This window comes from Somniosus microcephalus, chromosome 6, assembly GCF_052327205.1.
Source record: "Somniosus microcephalus isolate GS21.2 chromosome 6, FLI_Smic_1.0, whole genome shotgun sequence".
NCBI lineage: Eukaryota > Metazoa > Chordata > Chondrichthyes > Squaliformes > Somniosidae > Somniosus > Somniosus microcephalus.
Window position 1 is genome coordinate 212932289 of NC_140992.1, and position 13861 is coordinate 212946149.

General features: G+C 47.8%; 1 protein-coding gene across 1 annotated transcript in view; it reads right to left on the reverse strand.

Annotated features, from left to right (window-relative positions):
* Positions 1–7518: 7518 nt before the first annotated feature.
* The window catches only part of galr1b (galanin receptor 1b), a 49803-nt gene continuing 43460 nt past the window's right edge, over positions 7519–13861 (reverse strand). The window contains exon 3 of the mRNA XM_085991373.1: positions 7519–9568. Coding sequence (XP_085847499.1) covers positions 9251–9568 — 318 coding nt within the window. The 3' untranslated portion in view covers positions 7519–9250. The remainder of the gene's footprint in view (positions 9569–13861) is intronic.

Consider the following 13861-nt stretch of genomic DNA (forward strand, 5'->3'; position numbering starts at 1 on the left):
TGAGATGAGGAGAAACTTCTTCACTCAGAGGGTAGTAAATCTATGGAATTTGCTACCCCAGAGAGCTGTGGAAGCTGCAACATTAAATAAGTTTAAAATGGAGATAGACAGTTTCCTAGCAGATAAGGGAATTAGGGGTTACGGGGAGAGGGCAGGGAAATGGACGTGAGTCTAGATTCAGATCAGCCATGATCCTATTGAATGGCGGAGCAGGCCCGAGGGGCCGTATGGCCTACTCCTGCTCCTACTTCTTATGTTCTTATTAAAAAAAAGCTTAGAGGGCACATTTACAAAGTACAATATCGCATCCATCATCAACTGGCATGAAAGTAGAGCATCCAAACTGTTGTTTTTACAAGAACTGCTTTCCCCTTACAAAATACAGTTTCTTCCTTATTTTGGTATTGTAAAGATACTAATTTTAACAAACAATACAATGATTTGTATTAGACTTGCACAATAATGTAAAGCTGCAGAGTTGGACTAACACATTTATAGTGTTAGTTAATTATTAAGTGAAAATCATATTTTAAAAGTTTCAGAGCTGGTTACGGTTCGAAGGAAGGAAACTCATGCATTTTGTTTTCCAACCCAACCAATCTAAACTCTGCAGCACTAGATTCTAGTTCCATGATTAGCAAAATCAAGTTGAACAGAGCGAGGGCAGGATTTAAATTAACAAAATATGTGGGACATGATTCAATTTCTTTAGTACAGGTTCCTAAATAGATCAGCCATATGTGGTACTCTAATGATAAATGGTGTTGTGAACTGCAATACTATATGTAAATTACAAAACATTAACATTTTGTTAAACTGTGAGTTGAGTTGCTAAGAAGTAATGTATAACTATGGCTGGAGATTAAGAATCCAATAGACCCAGTGCTTTTAAAGACTTTCAACTTAATTTAGACATAAAGAACATTATTTTTCCTCTGTTCAGAGAAGAGGGGGAGAAACAAATATTTGATGCTTATATGAACAAAATCGTGGGGGTGCTCAGTTTGAACTATTCTCTTCCTGAATGTACAATTTGATAACATAAATGTGGAAAGCAGCCAATCCTGAAACAACTGTAACAATCTCTTAATGCTTCTCCATTAGCCAATGAGCCACTTACCTGGTATAAATGTTGAAAAGGTAATGAATCTATCTGTGCAATTTCTGCTAAACAGCTCAATGACAAAAATCCTGATTTCCCCACGAGAACCTGCTTGACTACTCATTTCTATCACTGCTTAGCATAAACTCTCCACATCCACCTCAAGCAGCAGCATTGCATCAGTCATCAAAACAGGGGTCAGTGCATTCCCACTCTAACACTTGCCCACAGACCCATTTTGTGTTCCACACTTGATTATCCTTCACTTTATTTTTGCCCGTCACTTCTTCCCGTTCCTGCGTGAAAAGGCGGTCAACAAAAATTATTTCCCCCCATTTGCAATCACTTACTCGTAAGTGGCTGCATTCCTTTAAGTTTAAATCATGAGATGTTTCCAGCCCTCCCTTTGGTGAGCTCCTAGTGGCAACAGCAACAAAGGCCAGGAGTTCAGAATAATTAATTCACTGATAGGTCAATTCAGCTTTCCCGGTGAGAGCTCCACTTCGTCAGAACCAGAATCCAACTTCAAATGCCTTGAACCAGCCATTAACATCCATGATGTTCCAGGTGAAAGTTAGGTGGTGAAGACTGATTTTCTCTGATGTGCCCAATTGGCTCTGCTTGGGTCGACAGGCCCTATTACTTGAGTTAGGGTGGGTGGCAGCAGACTGCCACAGATGCGAGCAGCTCTGCCTCCGATAGGTCCACACAAGCTTCTCCTAATACTCAATGTCCTTGAGGGCAAGAGGAATCCCCAGAGGAATGAGCTTCAAGCCCCCCTGAAATGGTAGGATGGCAAAACACAAAAATGTCATCATAAGCAAACAAAATACAAGAAAAATAACCTAGAAAGTTAAAAATGCAACAACGTCAACTCCAAGCAGCAACTATTTAAGACACAAGCTGTCAAAGACCCAGTAGTAACATAGCAGATTCATCTATTTTATATGGGCCAAAAATAGTTTTGCTACATTTCCCACAAAGGCATTGGAAAATTGTACCCAGCCGATAATTCTCTTCGTTTGAATACGACTCTCTCTAGCAAGTAGTGATAACTTGTTTAGCAGGCAGTGCAATGCGACTAGAAAAATCACAGGATTAAGATTCAGGCATAAAAGTAGGGGCCTACACATCCAATCTTCTTAGTGATTCTCACTGGCAAAAAATGTTGGAAAATCAAGCCTAAGGTGTTTTGTCAGGAAAATCAACATGGTTAATCATAAATCAATGGGATTAATTTTTAAAAATTATAATTATTTTTTAAACTGATCTTCTGTCATACTATTCTCCGTACTATTAATTAAGTACAAATATGAATTGCTTCTTTAAAGCAACCCGTTGTTTTTTACCTCGCTTTTACAGCATGGTGGTAATCTTAACGCATCACTGCTGGTTGCATTTAGAAGTAATGAACATAAAAATATGCCTTTGGGAGCTGTACTTTTTCCCTCCTGCTGTAGTATCCTGCAGCCTGATTGTCTCTCTGTGTTGGACCCAGGATTAAAGCCTTTCCTATTAAGCAACATTAATCACACCTAGCACTGAGACAGCCTTTTTGCCCACTGCACACCACAATGCTCTGCACACAATCTAAATTTTACATTTTACAAATAGACTTTTGGTGATCAAGTTTTCATCAACTTTTGGTGATGGTGGAATTTCCACCAGTATTGCCAGTAATAAATTCACTAACTCCCAATGCAAGGAAAATGTATCTTAACTTCTAGGGCTAGATTTTCAGTATAGACAGTTTTGGGGCGCTAACCTTAGCGCCCGCCCGAAGTTAGCGCCCGCCCCAAAGTAGCGCCCCGTTGCCGGAAATTCAGTGGCTTCGCCCTAAGTGAGTGGTGGAGCGCTAAAAGAGGCGTTGCACTCCTACCTTTAGGCGCTAAGCCGGCGGTCCAGAGGGATAGCGCCCAGGCGGGGCGCAGCACGGGTGCGGTCATTTTTGCACTGACAGCAGACCCCGTGGTGCCGACCAGCTCTTAAAGGGGGAAGGGACGAATTGGTCTGCTGCCACGCCCTGCACACTGCAGCCTTGCAAAGAGGCCTCAACACTACTGCTCAGCCCCAGGGAGTCATGGCAACGCCAGAGAAGGCCCGTCAGCGTGCCCTGCGCTTCTCAGAGGGTGATCTGGACATAATGGTCACAGCTCTGGAGGTGAGGCGCAAGATCTTGTTCCCAGAGAGTGGGAGGAATCCAACCCACCATGACTACACCAAAGCCTGGAAGCAGATCGCCCAGAGGGTGACGTTCACCGGCGAGGCCCCCAGGACCCACAAACAATGCCGTAAGAAATACAACGATCTGACCAGGATTGTGAGGGTGAGTAGCCTTTCCAGTCTCCTCCTCATTCTTGCATGTACACCTGACATGATGGGCAAAGGGACCTGAAAGTCCTATTGGCCAGCCCTCAGCCAGCAGCATTGGGACAGTCATGAGCATCAAATGGCCATTCGGCACTCTACACTTTGGCCAAGCTATTCCACCATGGGAGGCAGTGGACAGTACATCAGGGCTTCACTCTGTCCAAGCTATTCCACCATGGGAGGCAGTGCACACTACATCAGGGCTTCACTCTGTCCAAGCTATTCCACCATGGGAAGCAGTGCACACTACATCAGGGCTTCACTCTGTCCAAGCTATTCCACCATGGGAGGCAGTGCACAGTACATCAGGGCTTCACTCTGTCCAAGCTATTCCACCATGGGAGGCAGTGCACACTACATCAGGGCTTCACTCTGTCCAAGCTATTCCACCATGGGAGGCAGTGCACACTACATCAGGGCTTCACTCTGTCCAAGCTATTCCACCATGGGAAGCAGTGCACACTACATCAGGGCTTCACTCTGTCCAAGCTATTCCACCATGGGAGGCAGTGCACAGTACATCAGGGCTTCACTCTGTCCAAGCTATTCCACCATGGGAAGCAGTGCACACTACATCAGGGCTTCACTCTGTCCAAGCTATTCCACCATGGGAGGCAGTGCACGGTACATCAGGGCTTCACTCTGTCCAAGCTATTCCACCATGGGAGGCAGTGCACACTACATCAGGGCTTCACTCTGTCCAAGCTATTCCACCATGGGAGGCAGTGCACACAACATCAGGGCTTCACTCTGTCCAAGCTAGTCCACCATGGGAGGCAGTGCACACTACATCAGGGCTTCACTGCGCACTTACAGCCCGTCCTTTCTCTTGCAGGCTAAAGTAGCGTTTAATCGCCAGGCCCGTGCCAGGGGTGGCCGCGCCAAGCTGCAGAAGCTCACTCGGCTGGAGGAGCGCGTGTGTGTGCTCATGGGAGCCCGTGTGATTGTCCCCACAGCGTGCGGTGTATCCGACCCTCCACTGCCCGGCAATGGTAAGGACCTCGCCTTTTGGCCCTCTCGCGTCGCACTGGCCCATCCGAGCTACCTCCTTTGCCACTGTCCCACCAATGCGCTGAATCCCACCAGTCCTAACTCCCTCGCTGACGCCGTCTCCTCACTCTGAAGCTACTCTTGTGCATTCCTGCTTTCAGCTGGTGACGACCAGGACCCTGAGGCTGCCAGTGACAGCACCTCCGACCAGGAGGAGGAGGAGGAGCAAGCCGGACCTTCGGGGGAACAGTCACGTCCCGCAGGAGAGGAGGAAATGCTTGACACCTCCTCACTGGACGAGTGCCTGGAGGAACTGTCGCAGGGCAATGCAGCTTCTGGGACCAGTGGCGTCCAGCCACCCAGCAGCCGTGCGCGTGGCCCGCGGCCTTCCCCCCAAAGGGGGGAAGGATCAGAGGGGAGTGCTGCTGCTCGGCACACTCGCCGTCACCAACGCGGCAAGGGTCCCCTAGTTCGGCCCCCTCCTCCCCAGCGGGAGAGTCGCGACTCCAGTCCGGACACCTTCACTTCGGAGGAGGTGCGGAAGCTGGATAAGATGGCCGACGACTCAGACCGGCGCCACACGGAGCTCATGAGCGTGGTGGGGCGCATGCCTGAGGCCATCGAGTCGCTGGCGACCAGTGTGCGCGAGTTCGGGGCAGCAACTGCCGCGACTGGCCGCATGCTGACTGATGCCGTCAAGACCCTGGCGGATGTGATGCGTGCGCACACCAGGACCACAGGGCCACTCACTGCTGCCACACGCGCTGTCTCAGGCAGGCATCGCCAGGGCAGGCGCCGCGCTGGACCATCCCAGCAAGCCGCCCGTCGGCTGATTGCTGCGGATCCTGCAGTGCGGGCCCGGCCGAGTGCCACCACGCCACAGCACCAGCCAGCGCATCCCAGACGCCAGCTGGCCCACATTGCGCCATCCGTCGCCGCCATTCCCCCTCTGGGGCGTCAACGGCAAGCGGCTGCAGCTGATGGTGGCCAGGCTCAGGTGCGCCACTCAGCAGACGGCCCCTCGAGGCCCAAACGCCGTGTAGGCCGCCCCCCAGCGGCATCTGGCGGAAGGGCATCTGAGCCTCAGGCGCCTTCCCCCAGCCTCGCAGCAGCCACTGGGCAGAGCTTGCGAAGGAGCAGCAGGCAGGGCAGGGGAGGCAAAATGCTGGCCAAGGTCTCGCCCTCGCGGGCCACTCAGTAGAGGGTGTGGGCAGCTTTCCTTTAATATGGCGGTGGCCATCTTTATTTTGCCCATGGTTGTGCTTTTGGAGGGCTTATTTTTTGCGTTAGGCCGACGTTGAGGCCCGGTTTCAATAAAGGTGGAGTGGCTCCTCCCCAGTTTGTGCGAGTGAGTCGTTTGTTGGGCTTTTTGTGGGGCCCGTTTATTGTTTTTGGGGATTCATGTGGGAAGGGCTTTTCATTTTTGTGCAATAAAAAATTATCTTTATTCATGCAGTCTCCATGGTTGTTCTTCTTAGTGTTTGTTGGCTTCGCCGGCTGAGGGCTTGCGGAGCGGCTGCATTCATCTTCCCTCATGGCCCCTGGCCATTCCCTGACAGGGGGCTTAGAAGTACCGTGTAATAAGGTGGCGTCGTGCGGCCCTTGGCCCTGGTCGCTCCCTCCTGGGAACGTACTCCTGCTCCTCCTCCTCATGCTCCTCCTGCTCCCCCTCCTGAGGTGCTGGTCCAACGTCAGGTGGCAGTGCCTGAGTCCTGCGGATAGCCAGGTTGTGTAGCATGCAGCAAACCACCACAAATTGGGAGACCCGGTCCGGCGAATACTGGAGAGCTCCTCCGGAGCGATCAAGGCAGCGGAACCGCTGCTTGAGGACCCCAATAGTTAGCTCGATGATGTTGCGGGTGGTTTGATGGCTCTCGTTGTAGGCCTCTTCAGCAGCGGTCCTGGGCGCGCGAAGCGGGGTCATGAGCCAGGTGCACAAAGGATAGCCTTTGTCCCCGATGAGCCATCCTCTTGGGGAAGGCTGTGCCTGGAACATGTCATGCACAGTACTCTGCCGCAGGATAAAGGCATCGTGGCTGCTGCCTGGGAAGCTGGCATTGACTGCCATGATGCGCTGCTTGTGGTCACAGACCAGCTGCACATTCAGAGAATGGTAGCCCTTCCTGTTGCGATACTGCTCGCCATGCTCCAGAGGGGCCCGCAAAGCCACATGCGTACAGTCAATGGCGCCCTGCACCAAGGGGAATTCCCCGAGTCTGGCAAATCCCAATGCGCGCTGATGCTGGCTCTCGAGGGCCATGGGGAAGGAGATGAATTGGCTTCTCCTTCTGAACAGTGCTTCGGTCACGTGGCGGATGCAGCGATGCGCGCCATACTGGGAGATGTTTGCTATGTCCCCAGCAGCGTATTGGAAGGAGCCGGTGGCATAGAAGTTCAATGCCACCGTCACCTTCACTTCCACCGACAGAGACGTCCTGCACCTGAGCTTTGGCCGCAGATCTCGGCGAAGCAGGTGGCAGATCTCTGCAATCACCTCCTTTCGGAATCGGAGCCTTCTAACACATCGCGCGGCACTCATGTTTAGGTAGGAGCGCTGCTGGCGGTATAGCCTGACTGGGTAAGGCCTACGTGGCCGACGCCTGTAGCCCCCTCTGCCTCTAGCCAGGGCTGCCCCTCTCACAATGCGTCTGCGAGCCCTACGGATATGGCGCTGCAGCTGTGCGTTGGCACCCCATGCAGCCCCCATCAAATCCTGGCAAACAGTCTAATTTCCAAATGGCCACTTGCAGCGCTATTGCCTGAGTCCAAAAATACCTGCCTCTTGCTGCTTGAAACCAGTTAGCTATCCTCCTTGTTGTGTCTCCAGAAATGCGTTGCACAAGACTGTTTTCTGAAAAAAGGATGGCCTTTATACTGGAGAGGACGTTCCCTTTAATTAGCGCCCCCCGGGGCCCGCGCTGGTTGTGTTGCGTTCCTTTTTCCAAACGCTCCAGCCGCCCGCCGCACAATGGGGCGGTCCGACTGAAGTTTGCAATCGGGGCGGCCAAAGGGCGTTGCACGAGGATGTGACGTCATTTTCTGCGCATGCATCCGGGCGGGCGCTAAACTTTGCGCCGGCGCTAACGGGCAACTTAATTTGGGGCGGAGCGCAAACTGCGCTGCGCCAGGGCGCTACACGCATAGCGCCCGGAAATCACTTCTCTTAAGGCGCTAACTGCTGGCGCAAGCTACTGAAAATCTAGCCCCTAGTGTTTTGTTGTCATTTAATGCCAATATCCTATTCTTTGGTAAGCATTTTCAGTTACTGAACTGTGCAATGGAAATGAGCACATCAGAAAGGATGCAGATTAACAACAATGATTTTACATCTCTGAACCCAGAAATCAGATTATTTTTTAAATTCACTTTTGGGGTGATTTTTTTTGTGGTCATAAAGATGACGGATGTCAGTGTTTGTGAGCAAATCAGCTGAGACCATTGGAACTCATTATTAGCATCACAAATTCCCAAGCAAGAACAATATGGGTTATACACCCTCTTCTCTTCCTCACCTCAGAAGAGCATTAGCTGCTGCACTGGGATTAAATCATTCCACCTTTGGGTCTTGAGAGAAGCTGCCAGTTAGTGCCAAATCATTAGCAGATTGATATCACCGAATTGAGACGGCCCAAATCCATTTACTTTAGGACCTTTACAGCTGAGCAAGAGAGGCTGCAGTCCCAATAGCGTGGACTGGATTCAAACCCAGAGAACAGTCTGCAAAATCATCGTGTGAACCATTCCTCTACAAAGTTGGAATCTGTTTTATTGACTGCTGCAAATGCTATCTTCTACAACACCTGTAACTGCTCCAATCTGGAACAGGCAAAGTGGTGACTGATATCTCAATTGTTCTGAAGTGGACAAAATCACAGGATTCAGAAGTTTATTCCTACTGAAAAACCTTTGCCACAGCTACAGTCCAATGGCCTACATTAGAGCTATTGGTCCAGTGTTTTTCTTTTATTAATATTTTAACCATCAGCGTCATAAGTATTTGTTGAGTTGACTCCACGGTAGGGTGGAAACATTAACTTGGTTATTGGAATTCTGATTCAAGAACTTAATTTCTCAGAATTTCAAGCTTCCGCTACCAATTTTTCAAGTTTGACACGAAACTGAAATTAAATCAACTTGACCATATCTCATCCAAATCCAAATAAAACTGCACAAGGTGAATTCAGAAACTACTTTAGAATTCTAAATAGATTCTAATTGAGCCAATCTGGATTGGATTGTGATGCAGAGTTCTTACTGATTAGACATCTTCAAACAACAACCAAAACCTTTCATGTTAAATAGTAATATAATAAAACACTGTAATGGTCATTAAAAATAATGATTGTATTAAGTCTAAGTTCATTGTTGGTATGTCAATACACAACCATTCCAAAAAGATCAAGTTCTGCATCTGTTTAGAATTTTCTTGAGTGACATACGCTTAATCGCAGCACACAAATTTGTATGCTTATGAATTATTTCATAGCCTCCAATGGATTTTCAGATGCTGCTGAAACCATTTTAACATTAAGGTTTCACATCGGATGGTTTAAAGTCGATGCCAGTATTTAGCTTTTATTTTCCGAAGCTAGTTTGGGACCTTAACCTCCCGTGTCACCCTAATGCTGATGTCTGCTGGCATCATTGTCATCAACCCTTTTGAATGTCTGAATTCTAGATTCAGTTAATTTGACTGTTCACTCCCAATGGATGTGCAATTTCAGAAGTGCACACTTAGGGCCTGGCCTGTATGCTTGGTCACAATGCTCGGATCAAAAGACAATGCTTTCAAGCGTTTGTTGTCGAATGGGTTGTAGAAAAGTTCTCCATACGAATCCTTACCACCTTCTCCTCAATGGGACGTGGGAAATGGAATTTGCATGTGAAGACTTGACGGCAGGCTTTCCGAAAATTTTCTGACAGGAACGCATATATTATGGGATTGATGCAGGAGTTCCCATACGCCATACAGTGAGAGATGATTCTGAATGCAAATGATGCATCGGTTAGGGGGAAATTTCCAAATTCAGCCCACATGGTTATGATATGGTGGGGCAGCCAGGACAGAAGAAACACAGCAACAACCAGCATAACTGTCTGGGCAGTCTGTGGAGAGAGCAAAGGGAGGAAAAGAATTTATATTCATAATTACCATCAATAAAGAGCAAATACTGAAATCACAATTACATTATTCAATCTACGTGGAAACGTAGATAACCTCAATTGTTTGAATTGTGCACAATATAGTCGGACAACTCTTATATTTACTTGGACCCCATTTTTAAATGCTTTTACAGAAGGTTTTAACTTTCTCAAAGTGTTTTCACTTTAGGCAACAAAGTGCTTTAAAACTATTTTATGCTCATCAAAACAGAGTGTTAATGGAAGGAAATAAATATATTTACCATTTCAAGCACCCACTATCAGCATCAAGCACACCTGGGTCAGGTACAGCAGTTAAGAGTAAATGGCCTGTATTTTCCGATGCCTATGGCTGTGTACGCGCTGTGTACACACCCATAGGGACATCGGAAATGCCGGTTTCAGGCTAAAAACGGACGTCTGCCCTGGAAAAAGGCCTCTGCGGATGGAGAGTTCCGCTTTCTGCAGAACCGTCACCCGCTGAAAACACTTCAAAATCTTACGTCTGGTAAAAGCAGGCATAAGGCCTGCTTTTAACTAGCATAAGAGTTGAAAAAAAGTTTTTTTTTTAATTTCATAACATTTCTAATTTAAAAATACTTTAAAAAAAGGTAAGTTTATTTTTAGCCCTGTAAAAAACTTTAAATTTTTGTTTAAAATATTGAATTTAATGTAATTTTAACTCATTTTAAAAACGTGGTGGTTTAAAAAAAATTTAATTAATGTTTTGATGTATTTTTGGGGTGATCTCCATTCATACTTTTGACAGGTCTATCTGTCAAAAGTATGAAGGGAGATTCCCTTCTCCTATTGGCTGGCCTGGCCCATGTGATCCCAGGGACGCTTGCGAACCGCCTGCGCCCCTGGGATACGTGGGCCCTGCGCATTTCAACTGTAGAGAGGCCCAGCATCGGAAGTGTCCGGACCTCGGGAGCCCTCAGGCAAGAGCATAGATTTTTTTCCGATAGGAGACATCTGCACGTAGGAAGCCTCCTGTCAGAAATTACGGGCCAATATCTCTACTCAGTGCCAATAAATACGCCTTTTCTCCAACTTCAGAAGAACAATCTCATAGTACCAGTATGACTTTTTCCAATGGCCTCTATGAGTGAGTGTAGCAATGAGCACCTTATTATGGGCAATTTAGGCACACTCCCTTTGGGTTGAGACAGCCCAAACTTATCTCGCAGAAAATCCTTATAGCCATCTGTTCAGGATAGACCTGAACCCACATTTCAGAAGAAAAAGGCCAGCATGCTAACTCGCTGCACCTACCAGTCTCTCCTAAAGTTCTCGAACTCATCTCTCCTGTTAGAGATTTCCTGATGCTCTGGGATGTGATTCTGCAATCCCGTGCTCCCATCAGGGAGCTGCACTTGAAGGGAGCGTGGGCTGTAGCCCTGATTCTCCAACCCATGCTTCCTGTGAGTACAGCCTCATCCCAAGGAGTCAGTGCTATGTAAATAGCTCACTAAGGTACCAAAGCAAATTTAAACATGGAAAAGTAAGTTATGGTGTCCAATAAAACCCTTTCAACGTCTCGCCTCTTAAAGATGTACGACCAAACTACTTTTAATGGCTCTAGAAGGATACTAATGTTCATACAATTAAAATATCTAAAACAAAATGGATGAATCCATTTACTGCAAAACCAGAATGCTGGACTCTCAAGCTGAAAATCCTAGTTTGAGAGAGGCATTTGCAGTCCAGTCTTAGCTGGTTTGACTGCCAGAAGATTCTTTTCCCATTCTGTTCAATGAAGCCTCCTTCCAAGTTAACAAGGAGAGGCATAACTGTCCCACCATCCTGAGTAAAGAGAGCAGTATGGATGTAGGGGACAAACCAGAGTAAAAATAAACTCTGTATGATGTCGAATGCCAACAGCTTTGGACACCTGTGCTTTTTCTGCTAAACACAGGAATGATAGCATAGTGGTAATGTCACTGGGCTAGTAATCCAGATGCCTGGACTAATGATCCAGAGATGGGAGTTCAAATCGCAACTTGCCACCTGGGGAATTTAAATTCAGTTAATTAAATAAACCATGAGACTATCGGATTGTTGTAAAAACCCATCTGGTTCACTAATGTCCATTAGGGAAGGAAATCTGCCTGGTCTGGCCTATGTGACTCCAGACCCACAGCAATGTGGTTGACTATTAACTGCCCTCTGAAATGGCCTAGCAAGCCACTCAGTTGTAACAGTCCACTACGAAACATAATAAAAAGAATGAAACTGGACAGACCACCCGGCTACGGGCATGGCAACGGCACATCCAGCCCAGTTGAATCTGCAAAGTCCTCCTTATCAACATCTGGGGACCTGTGCCAAAATTGGGAGATTTTGTCACAGTCTGACAGACGTACTCACAGAATCATACCTTTCAGCCAATGTCCCCTCCCTGGGTATGTCCTGTCCCACCAGAAGGAGTGGCCCTGGGAGTCCTCAACATTGACTCGACCCCATGAAGTCTCATGGCTTCAGGTCAAGCATGGGTAAGGAAACCTCCTGATGATTACCACCTACCGCCCTCCCTCAGCTGATGAAGCAGTACTCCTCCATGTTGAACACCACTTGGAAGAAGCACTGAGAGTAGCAAGGGCACAGAATATACTCTGGGTGGGGAACTTCAATGTCCATCACCAAAAGTGGCTCGGTAGCACCACTACTGACCAAGCTGGCAGAGTCCTGAAGGACATAGCTGCTTTCTGGGTCTGCGACAGGTGGTGAGAGAATCAACACGAGGGAAAAACGTACTTGACTTTGTCCTCGCCAATCTACCTGTCGCAGATGCATCTGTCTATGACAGTATTGGTAGCAGTGACCACCGCAGTCAGTGTGGAGACGAAGTCCCGTCTTCACACTGAGGACACCCTCCATCTAAATAGGATAGATTCAGAACAGATCTAGCAGCTCAAAACTTGGCATCCATGAGGCACTGTGGGCCATCAGCAGCAGCAGCAGAATTGTATTCCACCACAATCTATAACCTCATAGAAACATAGAAGATAGGAGCAGGAGTAGGCCATTCGGCCCTTCGAGCCTGCTCCGCCATTCAATGAGATCATGGCTGATCATTCAAATTCAGTACCATGTCCCTGCCTTCTCCCCATATCCCTTGAACCCTTTAGCCTTAAGAAATATATCTAACTCCTTCTTGAATATATTTAATGAATTGGCCTCAACTGCCTTCTGTGGTAGAGAATTCCACAGGTTCACCACTCTCTGGGTGAAGAAATTCCTCCTCATCTCTGTCCTAAATGGCTTACCCCTTATCCTTAGACTGTGACCCCTGGTTCTGGACTCCCCAGCCTTCGGGAACATCCTTCCTGCATCTAGTCTGTCTAGTCCTGTTAGAATTTTATAAGTTTCAATGAGATCCCCTCTCATTCTTCTAAACTCCAGCCGGCATATCCCTCACTCTACCATTACCATCAAGCCAGGTTCAATAAGGAGTGTAGAGCATGCCAGGAGCAGCACCTGGCGTACCTAAAAATGGAGATACCAACCTGGGGAAGCTGCAACACAGGACTAAAAAGTGGAAGCAGCATATTATAAACAGGGCTAAGCGATCCCACAATCAATGGATCAGATCAAAGTTCTGCAATCCTGTCACAGCCAGTTGTGAATGGTGGTGGACTGTTAAATAACTAACAGGAGGAGGAGGCTCCATGAATATCCCCATCCTCAGTGATGGTGGAGCCCAGCATGTGAGTGCAAAAGACAAGGCTGAAGCGTTTGCAACCATCTTCAGCCAGAAGTGCTGAGTGGATGATCCATATCAGCCTATTCCTGAGGTCCCCACCATCATAGAAGCCAGTTTTCAGCCAATTCGATTCACTCCATGTGGTATCAAGAAATGGCTGAGCACACTGGATACAGCAAAGGCTATGGGCCCTGACAACAACCCAGCTATCGTGCTGAAGACTTGTGCTCCAGAACTAGCCGTGCCTCTAGCCAAGGTGTTCCAGTACAGCTACGACACTGGCATCTATCTGACAATGTGGAAAACTGCCCAGGTATGTCCTGTCCACAAAAAGCAGGACAAATCCAATCCGGCCAATTACCGTCCCATCAGTCTACTGTCAATCATCAGCAAAGTGATGGAAGGTGTCATCAACAGTGCTATCAAGCGACACTTACCAATAACCTGCTCACTGATGCCCAGTCTGGGTTCTGGTAAGACCTCTCAGCTCCCGACCTCATTACAGCCTTGGTCCAAACATGGACAAAGGAGCTGAATTCTAGAGGTGAGGT